The sequence below is a fragment of the Rutilus rutilus genome (genome assembly GCF_951802725.1).
Source record: "Rutilus rutilus genome assembly, chromosome: 20".
NCBI classification, from domain to species: domain Eukaryota; kingdom Metazoa; phylum Chordata; class Actinopteri; order Cypriniformes; family Leuciscidae; genus Rutilus; species Rutilus rutilus.
Window position 1 is genome coordinate 24,516,296 of NC_140225.1, and position 23,814 is coordinate 24,540,109.

At 39.8% G+C, this 23,814-nt stretch overlaps 1 protein-coding gene across 1 annotated transcript; it reads left to right on the top strand.

Annotated features, from left to right (window-relative positions):
• The first annotated feature begins 608 nt into the window (after positions 1 to 608).
• On the top strand, positions 609 to 9,863 carry cdc42ep3 (CDC42 effector protein (Rho GTPase binding) 3). The gene is made up of 2 exons (XM_084391890.1): positions 609 to 1,070; positions 8,614 to 9,863. Exon 2 carries the CDS (start codon positions 8,815 to 8,817, stop codon positions 9,718 to 9,720), a length of 906 nt encoding a protein of 301 aa, XP_084248016.1. The 5' UTR covers positions 609 to 1,070; positions 8,614 to 8,814; the 3' UTR covers positions 9,721 to 9,863.
• Positions 9,864 to 23,814: the final 13,951 nt, after the last annotated feature.

Consider the following 23,814-nt stretch of genomic DNA (forward strand, 5'->3'; position numbering starts at 1 on the left):
CACACACACACACACACACACACTCCCTGCACCCACTCCTAATCCCTGTCAAACGTGAGATCACTGCATAGCGCTGTACTGTGTGTTGCCAAGGAAACCTATTTTAGGTTGAGGATGAAGCGACGAGAAGCTCTGCTTACAGTGCAGCTGCAAAAAGAAACGGCTTTTTCTATAAGTAATCAATATTTATCTATCTGGCTGTCTATCTATCTACACATCCATCCATCCATCAAGCAAGGTTGCATTGTATCTATCGGATGTTGTAATGGTGTCTGGTAAATGCTGAGCAAACAAATGAGGTAGAGATGCTGAAGTCAGCAGAAATAAAATGCAGAATGAGAGAATAGAAGGGAATAAAAAAGACGTAGTATTAAATAAAAAATGTACTCGAGTATGTTTTTAGTACAATACAAATATACTTTAATGCATTTTTAATACATTTAACAGTACGTCTTTTTCACCTGGGATCACCTTCTCTGAAGAGTGTGAGAGCAGAGATATAAAGGAAAAAAAAACGTGAGAAAAAGCACGAGAAGGGAGGTGGGGAGCGAGAAGACGAAAAAGAGAGAGAGGGGAGTTGTATTTCTTCCACTCTGTTTTGGAAGGGAAGGACTTTGACGTTCAGCAGCTGGGAAGCACAGTAGGAGAGACTCTTCATGTTCCTCCTCCCATGACTGAGCGCTGTCTGTCTGTATCTCCAGGAAATCCTGCGGGTCGACACTACTGAGGACGAGAGAATTGGATTTCAACAGCGCTGTCCGCAGACAGGCAGGGACAGGTGCTGCAGGCTGAGAAAGGAGGAGCAAAGACACGCCAAACCGCTTCAGAGGAGGAATTCTGAAACAGCTGTCCAGCAGACGTCCTGCCTGCGAGAAGTAAACCCTCAAGGGCAGAAAGAGAGAGAGAGAGAGAGAGGGAGAGAGAGAGAGAAGAGAGGGAGAGAGAAGACGAAAACTGCAATACGCTGCACCACCCAGAAGCTGACTAACAGTTTGGGTCAAGGCTCCTCTAGGACGGCAAACACAGAGCAAAGAAAACAGGGACATTAATCTGCAAAGACACACAAGCAGGTAAAAATAGATATTGCTGAATTTTTGCAGGTGTGTGTGCTTGATCATTTATGTGTATTACATGTAGATGTCGTAGAGTGAATTCTTAAGGGTGTGTTGCTTGAGTGCAACCTCTGATAGATGATAAGATTGAGAAATTGCTGTATTCATGGAGCATGTGGCTGTTATTTGCTAGTTAGGCTTGTGAAACCTCTTTCCACTCGTGCACATGGCTGTCATTACGACATGTGAGATTTTGGTGCTGCAGAATATGTATGAGCAAATTCCTACACACCACAAAACAAGGGCTGAGAAGCGCAAAGCAACCCGACACCTGGCTCTTCTCCGTTCTTCAAGCGCATACTCAACTGTTTGACCAGAAGAGAGCTTCTAAAAATTCCTCAGATACATTCCTCTGTCCAACAGAACTTGGGAAAGTCAACTTGACTCGTGCATGCATAAAGCCAAAGACAATAGCAGCTTGAGAACTGAAGCATTGGAGGTGGATTGCAGGGTGTAAAAAGCATGAAGTTGAGGCGAAAGAGACTTCGCTCCACCGCGGTTCCTCAAAAAGCAGCAGCTATCCAAAAGAGTGTAATTTAGGGTTGCTTTATGTAACACACTGGAAACCTCGAATTGGGCCGAGTGCAGTATTTGTCTTTAATCATTTAGAACATTGTCCAAAAGGGTCGTTTGTGGTTGGAGGAATTTGAAAAGATTGAAAGCTTAGGCCTGAAACACCCAAGAGAGGAGGAAAAAGCTGAACCACCCAAGAGAGGAGAGCTTGACCAGCTCAGATGAAATAGCCATGTGGGAGATTGCACATCTAAAAAGAACAGCCAAAAACATCCAAATTATGCAGATGTGCTTTAAATACAGCATCATCATCTGCAGCAGACGGGACCGGGTGCTCGGGTTTTCAGCCAAAAAAGGCTATGGCTAAAATGGCTCTGAGGGAGAATCAAAAGTGGCATAGTTGCGGGGCTGAAGAGAGACTTAACACATCTCTGTCTGCAGTGTGAATGTCATCATCGCACTTGTTTAGATCACCGCTCACACTAATAATAATGTGACCCACATACTCACACGTGAGTTATTTCCTGAGTGCCAGCAGCATGCAATTAGATCCGTCTTCAGACCCCTGCTCTTACCTCTCACCCCATTTTATCTTTTTCTGTCTCATTCTGGCATCCTCAGTCTTATTTTCTCACATTTTGTCATATGCTGTCTCATTAAATCTGAGTCAGTCTGGCTTTTTCATTAATATTCAGTCTAGTTTCTTCTTTAATTCAGTGATGTTCTTATTCATTCTCACTAATTCCATCTAGTTCAGTCTTAAAGGGATAGTCCACTCAAAAATGAAAATGTTCACGCCATGTCGCAATCACTGTAAATAAAGCTCTGAATGCTTTCGAATTGCTCTCGCGCCTTTGATGTCATCATGCAGATCAAGTCGAACACACCTTAAATATGCAGTGATCAGGTGGCACAGTGTTCAGGTGGCACAAATCGTAGCTCTCAGAAAATTACAAGTTTACATGTTGTAATTACAAGTAATACAAACACATTTCAGAATCGTTACAACACCTGAACTCATCTTCTGTCATTGCAAAACTATGTGTCTGTCTTCTGTATTCAGTCTCATTTATTCTAACTAGTTCAATCTGAGTCTGGCATTTTTAATGACATTAAAGGTCCTTGCACACTGAGTCCGAAATTTTCGCATGCGTTTTTTCGTATTCGTGAATATTCGTGATTCGGTGGCTCTAAATTGTCAAAACACCATTCAAAATGCTTGCTACGGACGCGAAAAACGCAGAAAATCAAACCTGATTCGAATTTTTTTTTTTTACGGACGAAAGTTTCGGAGGCAGTGTGTGCAAGCGTGATTGACATAACGTGAGGTCGTATTTATTTTTTAACGTGTGAAAATTTCGGATGCGAATTTCGGACTCAGTGTGCAATGGCCTTAAGTCTTCTGACACTATTCTGGCACATTTAGCAACATTCAGTCTCATCTGTTTTCTTCTAGTATCCCATTTAGTTCAGTCTTAAAGGTATAGTCCACCCAAAAAATGTATATTCTGTCATACTTGCTCGCCTTTATGTTGTTCCAAAACTGTATGACATTCTTTCTTCCGTGAAAGATAAAAGAAGATATTTTGGTAACACTTTACAATAAGGTTTCATTTGTTAACATTAGTTGATGTATTAACTAACATGAACTGACCATGAGCAATACATTTGTTACAGTATTTGTAAATCTTTGTTAATGTTAGTTAATAAAAATACAGCTGTTCATTGTTACTTCGCAGTGCATTAACTAATGGTAACAAATACAACTTTTGATTTTAATAATGTATCCGTAAATGTTGAAATTAACATTAACAAAGATTAATAAATGCTGTAGAAGTGCAGTTCATTATTAATGTTAACTTATGATGTTAACTAAGCTGCAATCCGCAGTTATTCCTCTTTGTCGCCATCTCTGTTCGAAATCTGCAATTGCAGTTATTCGCGGAATTATCAACTTTATGTGGGTTGTGCCTCGGCGCGGCACAGATTAATCCAATAGTCACTGCGCCGGTGTGGATATCAGTGTTCTTCAGAATCACAGATTCTACTTTTTGGAAGTATGACCAACATAAGAATTTTCACTGGAAAATGTCATATGAACAAGTAAGTAACATCCACTTTTGTTCTGACCAACTAAGGGAAAAAAAAGCATTGCAGTAAATCGCGCTGATTAAATCTGACGATTGCTTATCACGTCAAACCGTGCAAATTATACTTTGTTCTCAAATTGTTAATGTTAACAACATCAGCATTGCGTGACTACATTTAATGTGTATTAGAACCTTTAGTTCAGTTTGTCATATACCAACAAATGAATGTTCCATAGAACTGGTTCTCTTTGAAATACAAACACACTTATCTGTAATCAGATGCATATTTAAAACTGGAATATAATCTAATTTCAGTCACATACATGTGTCATTACCATGGGCCTGGTTGCAGTCTCTTTTTTTCTGTAGCCACTCTGATGTTCGAAGTCTTTTGCATTTTACCATGGGTGAATCTCCAGTTGTCACTGGTGATTGTCGTTTGAACCTTTCTGGATCAGCCATCGAATTGATGTTTAATTATATCAAGTGCTGTGAGAAAAGGCTATAAATCTCCACCTCCAACATCCTCACACGCAACATAGCCTACTAGCCGAGACTCCTTCTTTATGTGTACAGATGTGACGTAATGACGCAAAGACATGCTCGAATTTCCCGCGGAAATCCACCAGTACCACTGGAATTAAAAACATTATTACAAGCTTACCGGTTTGAATCGAGCTAATGCAAGCAGAATGTTTTGAACACTGGCTGGTTATGTACTTGCTCAAAAATGTATTTTGGATCATTTTTAACCCCAAAAAGTTACGGACTGCAGCTTTAACTAATAAAACATTGTAGTGTTACTAATGTTTTGAGGATTTTGTTTTTTTCATTTAATGGAAGTCAGTAGACTCCAACGTTGTTTGGTTTTCAGCGTTCTTCAAAATATCTTTTGTGTTTTGCAGAAGAACGAAATGAGGGTGAGTAAATGAAGACAGAATTTTCATTTTTGGGTGGAATATCACATTAATATATCTTATTCATTCCCAATTCACTCCCATTTTGTTTCTCTTCTGAATGTAGCTCAGGCTTCGGCTTATTCAGTCTGTCAGATGAGAGACACGCTGCCGACCTGCTGACATGCACTTCTGAGGGGTGTGTGATGATACGTCCCCCCAGGGAAGGGGGGTAGACAGATCTATCTCAGCAGGGGCGTCAGGGCACTTGGAAGTGCAACATTTGCCCCTGGACTCATTCCAGGTCTTAAATGAAGGCAGGATATGGCCCTGAGATAAATCCATATCAAGAGGGTGTGAGAGGCAGCTGCTCAGCTTCTAAACCTCAGCGTGGTAGATTGTTGCACTGAATGGCATTGTTTGTTATTGTTTAACAAGTCATGGCATTGTACAATTTATTCAAAGGCATCTCACACCTGCTGGGGTTTAAGTTGAAGACTAACCATAGCTTTAACCCTAACCCCTTAACCTAACCTAAGCATTATTTAGGCTTCCCTTTTGAGATTTATTCCACCCGGTCCAGGGGTTCACACACCTGCTTGCTTTGATCATGCCATGACAGCGGGCCTTATGTGAACCTTTTCATCAGTGTAGTCATCAAGCACATTTCTAGACGTTGCTGTTTATGCATCTGCAACAACACAGATTAAAGTCAAATGGGTTTGATTCAGTGGTATATGTGACCCTGGATCACAAAACCAGTCACAGGTAGCACCGGTATATTTGTGGCAATAGCCAACAATACATCGCATGGGTCAAAATTATCGATTTTTCTTTTATGCCAAAAATCATTAGGATATTAAGTAAAGATCATGTTCCATGAAGATTTTTTGCAAATTTCCTACTGTAAATATATAAAACGTTTATTTTTGTGAGTGAATGCAGCACAATCGCGAAAAACAATGGATAACTTTAAAGGCGATTTTCTCAATGTTACGATTTTTTTTTTTTGCACCCTCAGATTCCAGATTTTCAATAGTTGTATCTCGGCCAAATATTGTCCTATCCTAACAAACCATACATCAATGGAAAGCTTATTTATTCAGCTTTCATATGATATATACATCTCGATTTAAAATTGGTCCAGGGTCACAGTATTTATTAATATTTTGAATTAGCCTTTTCATATTTTATTTTTATTTTTTTCACATTTTTATTCTAATTCTGTTGTTTTTACCATTTTTTATAGATTTTTTTAAAACATATTTCTTTATTTTTATTTCATTTGTATTAGTACTTCAGGTTAAACTGAATTATTTCAGTTAGTTGCAATATTTCTAATTCTTGTTTAAGTTTAACTTCTATTTGTTGTTTTTTACATTATTTAAGTATTTCAATTACAGAAAGACTGTTTTTAATAGTTTTAGTTTTAGACAAAAAATAACAACACTGCTTTGATTTAAAGAATAAAGTACAGAGAGCGGGTTACTGGATATGGTTTTACAAAGATTATGAGAAAGTTGCAAAGAGACAATATCCAGAGAAAATCACAGCTCTGACACAAAAAAGTACTACATTGTTCCTTCTGTATTCTATCCCCTAACCCACCCATCACATAAAACTTTCAGCCTTTTTACATTTACAAAAAAAAAAAAACAGTGTGATTTATAAGCTGTCTTTCAAATGGGGGCCAGAAAATGTCCCCACAACGACAAGGATTTTGGATATTGCCATCTTTGAGGGGACTTCTTTACCAGGACCACACACACACACACACACACACACATATTTTCCTCTATCACTGACACACTCATGCAGTCACACATTCTTCAAGCCATCCTGATGATGCTTGTCACATTTAAAAATAGATTTCCGTTCAGTGCTCCAGTGAGGTTTATTTGTGTTTCACTGCATCAGTGTCCAAAAATGCTTTTAAAGCCCTGTTGAACTCAGCAACCTCTGAGCTGGTGCAAAAAGTGTGAAAAAAAACATAGATTGTAAGATCATTGGAATAATGCCATTCATCCAGACTAAAACAGACTACATCTTTGTCAAGGATTGTCCTGCTGCTCACCTTCACCTTGCTCCTGTTGTTTATCAGCTGTGATTTGTTAGGACGTTACCTCAGGGGAGTCGTGTATTCCTATGAAATGGAATTTCTAGTGTTTTGTAAACAGTGTCCTCCCTCACTGTCTCTAACTGGGATCTTCAGGGGATGTGGAACATTGAGCTGTGACATCATTCAGACTGTCATCTTTAGTACTTTGGTGGCTCCATGTTATCAGATGGCAATGCCGTGGTATTTTAATATACAGTGGCCTCAAACCGTATTTGGACACAGATGATGGTTTGATATTGTAGTATAGACAATGGTTACACTTTATTTCGATGGTCCACTTTTCTACTAACTATAAGTAACTTTGCAACTACATGTTAACTAACTCTCATTGGAGTATTACTGTAGTAGACTGTTCGGTTAGGGTTAGGTGTTAGGGTTCGGGTTTATAGAATAAGTTGATGTAGTTGCAAAGTGATTTATTGTCAGTAGAATGTCTGTTGGGAGAGCATAAAAGTAAATTGTTAGCAGATATTAAGCAGACAGTCTACTAATCCTCTGGTAAGTGTTAGTTGACAATTACATGTAATTGCAAAGTTAATTATAGTTAGTAGACTGTCTAAAGTGGACTATCAAATTTTATATCTCTTTATTTTTCATATAGCATATGATGAGCATGGATATATAAAGATGTGATTAAAATAATTATTCTAAATATAAAAGAATAGCAGTAACGAAACAGAACGATTTTTCCAGCTGATCTGAAATTTTCTGAAGGCCACTCTCTTGTTTTTCTAAGACTGAGATGGTTATGATTTCCAATTTCAGTGATATCTGTTACATAATAGGGATATTTTATGTTATTTAAAAAATATATATTACAGCACCTTTATTATGTTTTTGCATCACCATACAGTTTCGCAAAAGGTTCTTTGTTGAAATGAAAAAGGCCTCAGGTCTTGAACAGTTTAGAGAAGCAGGTCTTAAAGGAGTGAAAGGACATTGGGCTCTGCTGCCGAGAGAATGTGGATGTTTTTTCAGTCGTACATATTTGGCTAGCCATGGCCCGGTCGCAGCTTTAGAGAGTGTTTGCAGTCTGTCGTTGAGGGTCAATGTTTAAAGGCCTCTCAAAAGGAAATATGTCCATAAATGGCAAGAAGTCTCTCTCTCTCTTATGATATGTGGTCGCCCTTCTCTCTCTCTCTCTCTCTCTCTATCCTGTCTCTCTATCCTTGCCCTCCTTTCTCTCTCAGCCTCTCTAAACTCTCTGCAATTTCTACTTTATCTCTAGAAATCCTTTCTTTATCTTTAAAGATTCTTGACTCGTGTGGTGTTATTTAAAAACATGTTAACATACCGTCACTTTGAAATAAATGACAAGAACAGATATCTATCTATCTATCTATCTATCTATCTATCTATCTATCTATCTATCTATCTATCTATCTATCTATCTATCTATCTATCTATCTATCTAGCAATGTTCTTTTAGTGTTATATTATTATAGTATTTATTATTATTTATATACTTTGTTTTCATTTTAATATTAGTTTAGTTTATTTTTATTTTTGTCAGTCATTTTTATTAGTTTTAGTTGTTTTTATTAGTTTTTTGTGTGTGTATATATATGTGTGTGTGTGTGTGTGTGTGTGTGTGTGTGTGTGTGTGTGTGTGTGTATTTAGCTTACATTTATTTTTATTTCAGTTTTAGTTTTACTCATTTTAGTATTTCAACTTAAACTTATTTTAATTCGTCTCAAACTGAGATAAATATTTTCTTTGAACTCTCTTTGCACATTCCACAGAAAGATTACAATCAGATACTTAAGATATATGTGAAATTTACTTTAACATTTAAACAAATTAAATATTGGATTTATGACTAGAAATAAAGCTCTTTGATGCTGACTACAAAGAAAACTAAATTATTTCTCCATCTATCCAGGTAAAGGACATTAATTCAAACATCGGAGCTGGATTATCGTCAATGAGGATTGAGGACACATTTAAAACAGCTGCTCTCTGAGAATGTAACCCCTGCCCTTTTACTTTGCGAGACTCCAGCAAGTTTATCACACAGCTGAGGAGATCTGAACTTCTAGAGTGGTCTCGATTCCTTCCAATACACACTGGACTCAAAGCAGGGATGCCTGCCAAAACGCCAATCTACCTGAAGTCCAACTACAGTAAGAAGGGGAAGAAATGTCGTCTGAGGGATATTTTATCACCAGATATGATCAGCCCACCTCTCGGAGACTTTCGACACACTATCCACATTGGAAAGGGTGGCGAGTGCGATGCCTTCGGTGACATGTCGTTCCTACAAGGAAAGTTTGAGCTTCTACCAGGGAAAGGTGGTCCGACTCGACCTCAATATGGCATCCACGGGGAATTCACAAGAGCTAATAGTGCCTCCGATGCATCGTGTGTCGAAACTCCATCGCCGGTCCTGAAGAATGCAATCTCGCTCCCATCCATCGGGGGCAGCCAAGCACTGACACTTCCTTTGATCTCCACCACCGTGTTTCCCATGAACCAGGACCACTTGTCTGAGCCATCTACTCCTCAAGCCAATTCTGAAGATCTGGAAATCCTGCAGATGGAGACCCTGCTTCAGTCCATCAGCGTCTTCAGGAGTGACCCCAGCCCCGTCCCGGAGGAGGACGAACCTTCGATCGACCGCATGGAGATGCCAGAAAAATCTCTTGCAAAAAAGAAGATGCACAGCAGCGAAACCGAGCTTGAAGCGTTTTTGTCCGTCTTTGTTAATGGAAACGGAGATGCCAATGGGAACTTTAACAATGGTAACAACGGCGATTCAGTCTTCCAGTGCGAACAGGAGATGTTCGGCATCAAGGGCGACTGGGCGGACAGAGATAGCGGCGTGGAAGAGGGTCGTCTATGTGATTCGGACTTTGAAATATCCAAAAGCAAAAGCCAATCACAGGAGTCGCTCACACAAATCACAGGATCCCTTTTCTCTCTCGAACTTGACTTGGGCCCATCCATTTTGGATGACGTACTCAATATCATGAATAAGCCGGTGTCTTAGGTCATGACTTTCACAGAGAACCAAAAGGGAATCTATTAGTTATGAGCCCATAAACATGACATGGCAATATTGAACTGAAGAGGCTGAACTTTCTTTCCCAGAGTAAGTTTTTTGTCTTTAGCTTCAGAGTATCTTGCACACCTTGTTTTGCAAAAAAAATGATGCGACTGACACACAGCCTTTGTGCCTTTTAAGTTGCATAGACACTGATGTTGTATGCAGATCAAATGAGGCTTATTCTGTTTACTGTTCTTAATGCACGACATCCACATCATACAAAAATCAGTGTGATAATGTGTACATTTTTGCAAACATATACAACGCTCCCATCACAACATCCTTCACGCACAAATGTGTTTAGACTGACAGTTTCATTAACCACACTACCAAGCCTTAAAGGCCTGTACCTACAGCATATATGTTTTGACGTTGTGAAGCTAAATACGAAATAAATAAATGAATAAACAAATCTCTTTTAGATTATTAATATTTTGTTTGGTTATTTTATTATTCTTTTTAAATTCTTCGGAATAGGGAAGACTCAGTAACTAGAAGGTCAAAAGTTCAATCAGATGAATTTTAGTTGTATCTATTATTTTTGTATGTTGTTTTGTGCCTTATTCTGGGCCCTATTTTAATGATCTAAGTGCATGGTCTAAAGCGCATGGCGCAAGTGAACATAGGGGTGTCTGAATCAACTTGTGCTAGTTTATCGACGGGAAAAATGCCCGGCGCATTGTCTAAAAGTGTTGTCCCTATTCTCTTAACGAGTAATGGGTGTGTTTTGGGCATAACGTGCAATAAACCAGATTTTCATCTCCCATTCCCTTTAAAAGCCAGTTGCGCTCGCGTCATGGCGGATTCGCTATTTACATGGCGGAATTTGCAAGCGGAAAGACTGAAGATTCCAGAGAGCAAACGGATCTGCTCGTGCACAAAGTTAAATTGCGCAAGCATACCATCTACAGGACAAGCCGGATTTCACCATATCTTTATGTACACAATATTAATACTTACATTGTAATCCTTTTATTTTGTATATTTGGCATGTTTGTGTGTTGCTGCGCGTCCCTGTGTGTGTAATAAGCAGAGTGTGCATGCGTCGTGGACCTGCCTATAGGTTACTAACGCGATCTATGAATAACAACAAAAAAAATGTTGCGCTGGACTTTAGACTATAGGTTTTTGTTGGTCAATGGCGCAGTCTATTTCAGTTGCCTCAAAATAGCAACGCGCCAACAATGCACCTGAACACACCTCGTTTTCAGACCAGCACGCCCATGGATGCACAAATGGGTGCAAATGCATTTGCTATTTAAACAACATGGCACAGGATGTGAAAATGATAACTCCGTTAGGCTGAAACTAGCAATAAACACTTGTGTCGCGTCTGGCGCTGCATTGCGCCGGGTGTATGATAGGGCCCAAAGTGTTTACTGTTTAAATTTAACTGAAAACCCTATAATTGTTTGTTTTTTTAATGACAGGTTCCAATTGTTCCAATTGTGACAACTTGCCCCATTTAGCATTAGAACATGTCATGCTATTTGGGCTTGTAGTTAAAAAGAGCTCTCCTGTTGCTCAAACAGTAGCGCATTGGTGCTTGCAACACCAAGGTCATGGGTTTGATTCCCAGGGAAAGCAAGAACTGATAAGAATGTAAGTGTGTACCTTGAAATGCAATGTAATAATGCTTTGGATAAAAGCGTCTGTTAAATGTAAAAAAACAGTCTGATACTGCAGCAGATGAACATGTAACTGTAGGTGGAGAGTGAAAAAAGAGGGAGATGGAGTAAAACAAAGAGAAATTGACTTTTCTTGTTAGCATCTTGCATTCCTCAAATTGTGTCCTGCTGTGGGAGTGGACGTGGGTGAGATTGTGTCTAAAAGGAGATGCCAGTACTATTCGTTTGTGTCTTGTTGAGACAGAGAGAGAATGGCCTTTAGCATTCCTAGCATTCCTATGAGAAAACAAAGAGCACGGCCATAAATAAAGCCATTGGACTGAGGCATGACCCTCTCATGCTCCACACGGTCATAAAAGCTAACAGCCTGAAGACAAACTTTGTCCTGTACAGAGATCTGACTGCTGCAGTGTCTTGGCGACGCAGAGATTTGTATGTCTCAATGCTGAAGTTGAGTCGGAGTGCCAGACAGCTGCAACATAATTTAGCTTTGCCTTTGAAAATAATAAATATTTTATTCAGGTTGCAGACTTTCTATGGAATCTGCTCCTGCAGAAGTGGAAATGGAAAACCTGTCCTTAACAAAGTTATCCTCTGCTCTTCGACTGATTGATTACTAAAAGGTTTCACCACGTGGAATTCGGAATAGCATATTAGTGTCCGTTTACACGACAACGATATGCTTAAAACGGAGACGTTTTTCCTTTGAGTTTTCCGCGTACAGACAACACCATTGTCAAAACGATCCCCATTCACACGAATCTGCGAAAACGGTGTCATATGAACAGCCCCTGAGTTTGTGTTATGTTTGGATGGGTTTTGAATTGTATTTCAGTTCTGTACCTCAGGGTACGTTTACACGACAACGATATGCTCAAAACGAATATGTTTTTCCTTTGAGTTTTCCGCGTAAAGACGACACCATTGTCAAAACGATCCCCATTCACACGGATCTGCGGAAACTACTAAAAAGCCTGTATTCTGCTGCCAGGCCATTAGATGGTGATGAAACACTATATATTGAACAAGTAATACGCATGTGTATGACGTCATCGTCTTCAGAGATTCACGTTTTTGCTTTGCACTTTGAAACCCGTTTTTGCACCCAAAACGCTGTTGTCGAGTAAACAAACGGTCAAAACAGTCAAAACGCATAAAAACTTTTACGTTTTTAGTTGAAAATGGTGTTGTGTATACAGCCCCAAAGATGTTTCAAAATCAGCCATTTCATTTCCCTGTCTGTCATTTGTTGGAAAAACAGATAGTCCCGCCCCCAAACTCTATGGTGTCGCACTGAATTCATCAGCTTTTGCGTAGTTCAGTCATGCTTCATCCTTGTGTTTCTGTTTTAAAACTTATTTGTTTGCTTGTTGGTTGGTAAAAAAAATAAAATAAAAATAAAATAAAATAAAATGTTTTTGAAAGAAGTCTCTTCTGCTCACCAAAACAATTTTTTTTTATGATCAAAAGTACAGTAGAAACAGTAATATTGTGAAATTATATTATTTAAATATATTTTAAAATGTAATTTATTCCTGTGATGGCAAAGCTGAATTTTCAGCAGGCATTCAGCGTCACATGATCCTTCACAAATCATTCTAATGCGATCATGTGAGAGCTGAAAATTCACCTTTGCTGTCACAGGAATAAATTATTGTATTTTTGTTCAAATAAATGCAGCCTTGGTGAGCATAAGATACTTCTTTCAAAAACATTAACAAATCTTAATGATTCTAAACTTTTGACAAGTAGTATATGTATTTAGCTCTGTATGCAACTTAGGACAATTTTGTCTAAAAAAACAGAGACCTGTTCTCTGACTGGACATGAAACCACTGGGAATTTCCAAGAAGACCTGTGAAGAGCAAAAACGTTTGAAGTTGAAGAAGAGATGAAGTCATCCACCTGGACCACCTTGTAGTTTGTACCTTGGAGTCTGTGATGTGTTGTTATAGGTAAATTACTGTATTTACTAGTTCTCAGTCAAACAGATTGTTTTCTTTTCATGTTTTCTACTTAGATATGGTAGATTGCTCAACATAATTTTCATTGAATACTTTCCTAAATGTGACCGTACGGATGTCATGGTGAGGAAATGTTCACACCGGTAAATAAACTTGCCATAAACATCAAACTTGTTTTGCACATACTGTAGTAAGACTTTTAGACTTTAAAACACTGTCAAAAAAAATAATATTTTTTTTTACATTTTTACAAGACAGGCTAAAGATGGTTTTTAACAGTTCAAATTGTAGTCAGCATGTCAGAACACACCTGTTGTTCATCATGAAGTTAGAAAGCATTCCCTTACATAACTGGAAACACTATAAACCGGCGCAATCTCAGTGAGAGCTTGGATATATTGTGTCCTGTTGCATAACTTTCATTTCAAATGAAGCCATGTTAAAAATGTTAATTTTCATCAGGGTTTCTAAGATTGTGCTCATAACTTCCTCCCATTGCTTTCTACTCGGCTTTGAAGAGGACGCAGAATACAAGACGGTTGCTTTTAAACCCCACAGTTTTAAGATTAAGTGTGAGTTGGTGAAAACGTCATATAAGTTTCCACTTTTAGCTAGATCACATAACAGTACCACAGTCAAGTCACCTTTATTTACATAGCGCTTTTTACAATACATAGTGTTTCAAAGCAGCTTTACAGTGATGATACGAAATTAATGCAACAAAGTTTGTTTTCTGCTGTACAGCAGATCTAGAAGTAAATAGAATTTTAAGAGAGTTCAGTGATGGTTAATTTTTGTTCTAAAATAGTTATTAATTCAGTTTATTGATATATGTATATGCTCTGGAGAAAACAGTGCTGTCATCGTCCAGGGATGTGTTTCTCAAAAGCATCGTAAGCCTAAGTTGATCGTAGAACAATTGCCACAAATGGCCATACGATTAATTTACGATGCTTTTGGGAAATGCAGCCCAGCTCAGTTCAGTTCTCATATAATGGTGTCAATGAAGTCAGATAAATATTGTTGAATATTAAATATCCCCAATTAAGCAAGCCAAAAGTCAAAGGTGACATTTTTAACCAAAACTCCATCAGGTGACAGAATGGAGAAAAAAAGAAAACATTGGGAGAAACCAGGCTCAGTCTTGAGCTTGAGCTTCTCATTTTCATAATTCTGTACAAAAAAAAATTTGATTCTACCTCTATAACTTTAATAAATTACAAAAAGTTCTCACATTTCTCACATCTCTGTAAAATGTCTCACTATCTGCATCAGTTCTGCTGTTTCAGTCTCACTCAGACTGAACTAATAAAGGAAACATGGTGGCGAGAGACAGGCTTACTTTCTTTTCCCTGTCACACACCTGAAAAGATTTGAATCCAAGCTAATATTACTGGAGATAGTGAAAAAGTATCTCAGAAAGATATTTTTCCTCCAGAAGAGCTTTTTATATGGTATAGGCAGGGCTCCAGACTGCGACCAAATGGTCGCATTTTGCGACCAAAATTTGAGAGTGTGCGACTAAATTTTACATCCAGTCGCACATGTGCGACCAGTAAATTTCATCTCGTTCATAGTGGGCGACAACCGACGTCGCGTCTGCGATGCTTTGTTTACGACATCACGACAAGAAGACTAGCATGTTTAATTTTTTAACGGTCCTCCATGAAGGGTTCCGAGTGAATGAGTGTGTGTGTGCGCGCAAATGTGAATGAGTGTGTGTGTGTGTGTGCGCCCGCGCGCGAGTGAGTGAGTGAGTGAGCGAGCGAGCGAGCGAGAGAGAGAGAGAGTGAGAGAGTGTGTGCGCGAGTGAGTGAGTGAGTGAGTGAGTGTGTGCGTGCGTGCGTGCGTTAGTCTATGTGCGTGTATGTGAGTGAGTGCGTGTGTACATGTGCGAGTGAATATGTGTGTGAGACGGCTCGAGATGACTGGTTGTAAAGCAATGTGTAGTCTGACAATGTTTCTTGTCCAGGACATGACAAGATTTTTAGGAGTCGAAATCGTGTAATCTGATACATTGACTATAGTAACAGACAAAAAAATTGCGTATTCTGAACCAGGCATAACTATAACTATGGTATACTGTGGTTATGAAAGTAGCCTACACATCTTTTTACAGCACTTCAAAACTATATCCTATTAAAATGTTTTTTTTTTTTAATGTGTCGACCAAAATATTTTTGTTCATCCTTTAAAGATTGTCTCTATTTATAAAACTGAAAGTTTCAAGAAGTAGGAAAACTCACACTTATTTTTTTTTTAAAAGAAGACTAAATTACCATTGTAAACAGCTGCTGAGGGTGCTTATTGGCTATTTTCACTCCCTAATATCTATTTTGTCACTCATTTTGCTTTTGAAATAATATTAAGACATTATGAAGGATAATAATTAAATTTAACTTTATCTATACACCTCAAATTTATCTCAGTGCTTTGTCATCCCACAGTGCTACCAAATACTTTCTGTAGAACTTAGAGCCGCGGCCCTCAGATGTTAGTCTGGAGCCCTGTGATCTTAAAATAAAATTGCACCATAATTTCTGTACGCTTAATCTATTTATTATCAAAGCATTTGTCTGTAATAGTTATTTAGGGGGAAAATGTGAAGGTGTGCCCCTAAATTTTCTGCTTGCGCTCCTAAAATTTTAAGTCAGGGGCTACAGCGCTCCTAATAAAAAAAGTTAGTCTGGAGCCCTGGGTATAGGTGCTCGTTTATGAGTCACATGGAACTGACTGGAACTCAGTATATATACTAAGTACATATATATATATATATTATTTGTTTTTTTGTTGTTTTTTGTTTTTGCAAAACTGATACATTTTTTAAATTTGATTTATCATTTTTATAATTAAAGTTTTATTTTGGTTAAACTTTGTAAGATATTATAGAGTGTTTCCAACTTGTCAACTTGCCAAATAATACACTGTAAGAAGCACAACAGCAGCAAACCTCGATTTCCTGGAATAAGGTGAGACTGTCAGACTCTTGATGAATATACGTTGGCTCATGATACAGAGGTGCCAAAGAAAGCATAATTCAAACTGAAGGATTTTCCACCTGGTCCAGAGCAGCGCTTGCTATAAAGCCGCCAGTGTCTCTGACACGAGGGTGTTACACAGGGGAAACCTCTCATACAACAATTTTTCTCCTGGCATGGAAGTAAATAAAAAGACAGAACGTACTGTTGGCTCTTTTTTTTTTTTACTGACGGGAAGTGTTTTGAAACATGGCCATATTTGAAAGAATGAATGTAATTCCTTTCCATAGAAACAAATGAGATGTGTTTTAAAACAGGGAAAGGTTTGGAATGGTGTTAGTGGATGTCTGGATAATGTTCCGGTTACAGGAAGGGCACGTTGGAAATGTGTTGTTATGATGGGGAGAGAGGACTGGAATCAAAAATCTTTCAGAGTGTCACATACTTCAACTGAAGAACTACTTCCAAAGTCACAAAGATTCTCAAATAATATTTATTTCAGTGAATAAATCTCAAATAAATGATGTTCTTTTAAACTTTCTATTCTAAGAATCCTGAAAAAAAGGGGGAAAAAATCACGGTTTCAACAAAAATATTGAACAACACAACTGTTTTCAACCTTGATAATAAATGTTTCTTGAGCAGCAAATCAGGGGTGCGTTTCCCGTACAACTATATAGCTCGCTGCTTAACTACCATAGTACGATGCATCGTTGGAGAAATCAGCTAGCTAGTCACGACTGTTTCCCGAAACCGTATGTCGCAAAGTATCGTTCAACCACGTTGGTTTATGACGTCGCACGTGGTGGACTAATAACTTATTTTAATTAATCTGTTTGAGATCGAATTAATGCTAGATTTTGTCATATAAGTTACAGACATGGCATCTTAATACCATTTCAAATTTTTCTCAGTTATTTTGCTTTATTACCAGACTCAATATTTGGCTCGTTCTTGCAGAGCACGTTCGCACATGCGCAGTCTTCAGAAACGGTGCTTTAAATCTCTTGACAAACTAAAAGACGTAAATGACATTTGTATGTATTCTAAATAAATAACACGGGTTTTACTGAATGTCAGCTTGCTTATTTTGCTAAAGATAAGGATTTATTTAGTCTACATTTCATGTAAACTAGAAACTATGCTTCTAACCACAGCTCGAGAGCTGTCGTTCCAACCACACAAGTTTGCGATGCTGTTTGCGAACGTTCGTTGGAACGATGGTTTCGGGAAACACCAAATCGTTGAACTATGCTGATAACGACGGAACTTGCGACCATAGTTGGCTAACGATACTTTCGGGAAATGCACTCCAGAATATTGGAATGATTTCTGAAGGATCATGTGACACTGAAGACAGGAGTAATGCCATCACAGCGACAATTACATTTTAAAATATACAAACTAAAAAAACGGTCATTTAAATTGTAATAATATTTCAAAATATTACTGTTTTCACTGTATTTTTGATTAAATAAATAAGAGATTTCTGTCAACTTACCAACATCAGACTTGAACAGTTCTGTACAACTACTTTTTAACTGTAAGGCTGAACTCTAATGGCTGGATTTTCCAAACAATTCCTGGAAAGATTCCTGAAAAATTCCAAGCTGGAAAAAAAAAAAAAAAAAAAAACTAGAAGTGGAGTGTGATGTGCTGAGCATGTAAAAAAAAAAGTAAACATTTACTGATGTTTGTGGACTGTTGCTTTGGAAACTAGGTCTGTATCTCTGGCACATGACAGCAGTTTTGAGGACAGGTCAAAGGTCACAGGGCTACAGGCTGAAGAAGAGGCACATCACACAGTATGAAACAGACCAGACAGCTCTAGAGCTTCCACCATATACATATACTATACAGGAATGTTTTCATGTCTCCATTATAACTTATGCCTTCTCTCTCTATTAGTGTTCCTCTCTCTAGTTTAATAAGCTGCAAATGGTTTGTTATACAGTCACGTTTCTGGATCGGCTGCCAGCATGTCACTTTATGTTTTGTTTAGAGGAGTTTCAGCCACTTTAATAAACCTGTGGCAGAGACCATGAACTACACAACTAAATAGGCCCATTTAGGGAGAACTCCTTCCTCAAACACACCTTTAGTGCATGCCATTCATTTAATGAGTATGAATCAGTGAGACAATATTATTTGGAAAAAGTTTGTATGAGAGTATTGTACAAGCACTGTAACCACTTGCCCTTCATGCTTCGGGAGGTACACACATTTGGTAATATAACATAATTTTCTATTATTGTTTCCATTTTTGTGTAATCTGTAGTATGAATCAAAATGCCACTGAGACTAAGATCAGTTATCGGTGTTTTACAATTGAAATCGTCAAACCTTTCATAATTGAGCTCATGAGCCCCCTGTGGGTTTAATCTAGTATTGCACAAGAATCAGGATTTAACAGTCTCTCACTGCAACTTTCAAGGCTTTTCATAATTTAATTTCTACAAATGTTCCCCGTTGGAAGTATCTGTAATGAAATCTGGCCAACACTTAACAATAAGGTTTCATTTGTTAACATTAGTTACTGTATGTAAATGAACTAACAATGAGCAATACATCGGTTACAGTATTTATTAATCTTTGTTAATGTTAGGTAATAATACATCTGTTAGTTATTATTAGTCTTTGTTAGTCTTCATGTTAGATCACAGTGCGTTAAGTAAAGTTAACAAATACAACCTCTGATTTTAATAACATATTAGTAAAAGTTTAAATTAATATTAACTAAGATTAATTAATGCTGAAGAAGTATTGTTCATTCTTAGTTCATGTTAACTAAGGTAGTTAACTAATGTTAACTAATGAACCTTATTGTAAAGTGTTACGGCATTTTTTAACATTTACTAATCCATTTTTAAGATAAAAAATTGTATCTGTTAACATTAGTTAATGCACTGTAAACTAACATGAAAAAGAACATTTTTATTATTTAACATTAATAAATGCTGTAAAATAAATTGCTAATTGGTTAATGCTAGTTAATGTATTAACTAATGTTTACAAATGAAACCTTATTGTAAAGTGTAACCAAAATCTGCAATAAAATGATGAATGAAATGTCAGTAGTTATGTTATTTGGTAATTTCTCATTCATTCGATATATATTTTTTTATATGTATATGTATATGTATAAAGATTTATTTATCCTTACTATTCGAATTACTATTACTAATTATTACTAAAAGTAACTTTCTGAATACCCTTATTGATTGACTGACTGACTGACTGACTGACTGACTGACTGACTGACTGACTGACTGACTGACTGACTGATTGATTGATTGATGCTTTGTCAGCTATTTTGGGCATCTCAATTTCAAAGTTTGAGAAAACGGACTTTTTAATTTTCAGAATATATTTTTAACATACATAGAATATTTCAATGTATATAAATCATCAGTCAGATAAAGAGCAGTCACTGCATGCAGTCTTTTAATAATTTATTACAGGGAGGACCATGATATTTAACCTTGATTGACTTTTCCAGCTAGTGGAATGTCTTCTGAGTTGGACACACTATGGAAAAAGCTGAACTCTGACCTTGGTGCCTCTATAGTTTAACCCTGGACAAATTTTCATGTTCAAAATTGCACCGCATTCAGGCCCGTCTCAATATACAAACCTCAATATAAAAATATAACAATGTATAATGTCAATATAAACTAAAGCTTGAACTTTCAGATGGCCATGGGTTCAGTTAGTTTATACATTTGAAACACTGCATGGCACATATTGTAGCTTTAAGCCTCTGTGAAAATCTGTGGCCAAAGATTTTGACATTCTCTGAAATGTTTTGTTTAGACTAATGAGATTATCTTATTCTGTGCCTCCCAGGGGAAAGAAAGTGTTTGAAAAGCAAGAAGGAAAAAAATCTTCGATTTGGCTCAGACTCAACACTTTTTGCATGCAACCTGCTAATTTAGCCTAGTTAGTGACCACATTGCGTGCCAGCAGATCGTTAGGCGGCTGTCCTGTATCTGTCACATGTCCAGGCCGCCCCGTTCAGACCTGTCAGCTACCCCACAGCGTAATGTAAGCTAGATCAGGCACACAGAAGCCAAGAAGAATTTTAATTAGCGGTGAGAAAACACAACATGGTTAAATTAATGCTGAGGAAGAAAGAGAAACAATCGCTCCTGTATGAGAGTGTGATGGCTGCACTGAAATAGGAAAAAAATCCTCCAGGGAAAATAAAACATATCACACAGACATGGACAGTTTTATAAACACCTGGGGGATGAAAATTGGAGATCAACAATACTGTCAGTAGGACAGAAATGAAAAAAAAAAAAAAAAAACATTAGAATATGTGTAACAGAGTGTGTTGAGCACGTAGCTGAAAATGTAGAATTGATGATAAACAGGTATAGTATTATGGTATTAAAATGATAGAAAACAGAAAATCCGACCTTTGATTGAAATACTTCATTTTTGAATCCTAAGATATATTAAAGCATTTTTTTTTTTATGTAAAATATGTGCAATCCACAGTGACATTTACTTGTAAAAATATCCTAATATCAACAATTGAATTATTACTTGTAAGATATAGTTCCCTTTCGTTGTCACTCCGAGTTACGTCGGATGACGACGAATGGGGTTTCGCTTAGAAATCCTATCATCTTCGAGTATATAAAACGAGCCAATGGCAAGAAAATGCCATGGGTCTGCGGAATTTGCATAGCGTAACTCCGCCCCACCCTGGGAGTATAAAGGAAGTACGCTGGCAACATGCAGATATGTTTTCGCTTCGGAGCCAAGTTGATGTACTTCACTCCACAGCCAATCCTGAGATTCATCTCTTCATTTCTCTTCGAGACGAGCCTCTCTCCAAGTGTTGGTGTGACAGCGAGTTCCAGCGAGTGCACATTCCCTGCTTATCTGTGCAGTGATTTGCCAGTGTTTGTGTGTTCTCTCCCTGGTCGCTTCAGCATTTGTGGAGAAATCTCCTTTCTAAAAGAGCTTGCACGCGGCACGTCTTTTTAAAGATGCCTCGCCCGTGTTTTTCTGGTTGCGGTCTGTACATTTCTGACTCTGATGGGCACAATCGCTGTCTTGTGTGTCTGGGTGTCGAGCACGCAAAGGCAGCGTTTGTGGATGAGTCATGTTCCCATTGCGGGAACATGCCCATCGCACGGTTACGGTCTAGACTCAATGACCTTCATGGTAGAGTCCCCTTATCCGCACCCCGATCTACGGGCTCCGCGAGAGCTAGTACTTCGGCTGGCGGCCAGGGTGACCTGAGGATTACGGTGTGGGACAAAGCGCCGACTATTCCACGCTCCACACCGTCCTCTAGCGCCGTGCAACCCGCGAGTGTTTCAGATGAGCCCGCGGTACAGTCCTCTGACTTGCCGCGGGTCTCATTTGGCGCTCCAGAGGAAGATTCGATGTCGATCGCTGCATCACAGGGTGGGCAAGAGTCCTTGGGAAGTGAGGATTCGGCTGTGCTGCCACCTTCGGGTGTGCCAGCATTGCCCGAGTCTGATCCCGAGATGACTGCCAGACCTGAGAGACCTGAACCAGGCGGCCGACGAGCTGTCTCGGCTTCGGCCTCTTGCTGGAGATTGGCGACTCCATCCCCAGATGGTTCAGCTGATTTGGGATCAGTTCGGGGACGCACAGGTGGACCTGTTTGCCTCCCACGACTCGTCCCACTGCCGCCTGTTTTATTCCCTGACCGAGGGCACCCTCGGCACGGATGCACTGGCGCACAGCTGGCCGCGGGGCCTCCGCAAATATGCGTTTCCCCCAGTGAGCCTTCTTGCGCAGACTTTGCGCAAGATCAGGGAGGACGAGGAGCAGGTAATTTTGGTTGCCCCGTATTGGCCCAACCGCACCTGGTTCTCAGAACTAGTACTCCTCGCGACAGCACCTCCCTGGCCAATTCCTCTGAGGAAGGACCTGCTTTCTCAGGGACGGGGCACCTTATGGCACCCTCGTCCCGATCTTTGGAACCTCCACGTGTGGCTCCTGGATGGGACGAGGCAGGTTTGAGTACCCTACCACCAGCGGTGGTGGCTACCATCACTTCCGCTAGAGCATCGTCCACGAGACATGCCTATGCGTTGAAGTGGAACCTCTTCGTCAACTGGTGTTCTTCTAAAAATCTAGAACCCACGAAATGCCCCATCAGTGTCGTGCTTTCCTTCCTGCAAGAAGGGTTGGAGCGAAGGCTGTCTCCCTCCACCCTGAAAGTGTATGTTGCCGCCATTGCCGCACATCACGACGCAGTTGATGGTAAGTCCTTGGGAAAGCACGACCTGATCGTCAGGTTCCTGAGGGGAGCCAGGAGACTGAATCCTCCTCGTTCTCCCCTCGTACCCTCTTGGGACCTCTCAGTGGTTTTAACTGCCCTGCAGAGTGCTCCCTTTGAGCCTCTGCAATCAGTGGAGCTTAAGTTCCTGTCAATGAAGACAGCGCTCCTGGTTGCATTGGCCTCCATCAAGAGGGTAGGGGACCTGCAGGCATTTCGGTTGACGAAGCGTGCCTGGAATTCGGGCCGGCTAACTCTCACGTGATCCTGAGACCCCGGCCTGGATATGTGCCCAAGGTTCCCACCACTCCCTTTCGAGACCAGGTGGTGAACCTGCAAGCGCTGCCCTCGGAGGAGGCAGACCCAGCCTTGGCACTGCTCTGTCCAGTACGCGCACTCCGTGCCTACGTCGACAGAACGCAGTGTTTCAGGACCTCAGACCAGCTCTTTGTCTGTCATGGTGGGAAGCTGAAGGGAAAGGCTCTCTCCAAGCAAAGGTTGTCTCACTGGATAGTGGACGCCATTGCCTTGGCATACCAGCAGCAAGGTCGACCGTGCCCCCTTGGTGTGACGGCCCACTCCACTCGGAGTGTGGCATCCTCTTGGGCTCTAGCGCATGGCGCCTCGCTAACAGACATCTGCAGAGCTGCAGGCTGGGCGACACCTAACACATTCGCGAGATTCTACAATCTCAGAGTGGAGCCAGTTTCTTCTCATGTACTCGCTTCAACTAGCCGGTAATAGATTCTGCTCAGGTGTCTTCGCTTGCTCGCCATTCCTCTCCACGGACGGGATACGTGCGATATTCTCCTCAGGTGAGCCTAATAAGCCCTGAGTCTCCTCCAGCACTGACGACGTCAACGCCAGAGTTATGCCACCGGCAGCTTTCGCGCTTGGCCAGGTGCCTCCATGTGCATGGTTCCCCCTCCGGGTGACCCCCACATGTGTATTCCACTGTAAGCCTCTTTGAGCATGTGTCTTTCCCTTGGCAAGCCACCTTGCCACCCCTGGGGTTGAAATATTCCACCTGCGGCTGGACACCCCAGTGTTATTCCGTATGCAGCCCTTCGGGGTCATATGTGTATTCCAAGTCCCCCCCTTCGGGTTGGGCATGATTGCATATTTCCACTGAGATATGCTTCCCAGTGTACCTTGGTATTCCTGTGTTAAGTAGGACTCCTTCGTCCGTGCTAGTCTCA

What these genes read in the sequence shown, in the direction of transcription:
- cdc42ep3 (XM_084391890.1), top strand. Translation starts at nt 8,815, where the DNA reads ATGCCTGCCAAAACGCCAATCTACCTGAAGTCCAACTACAGTAAGAAG.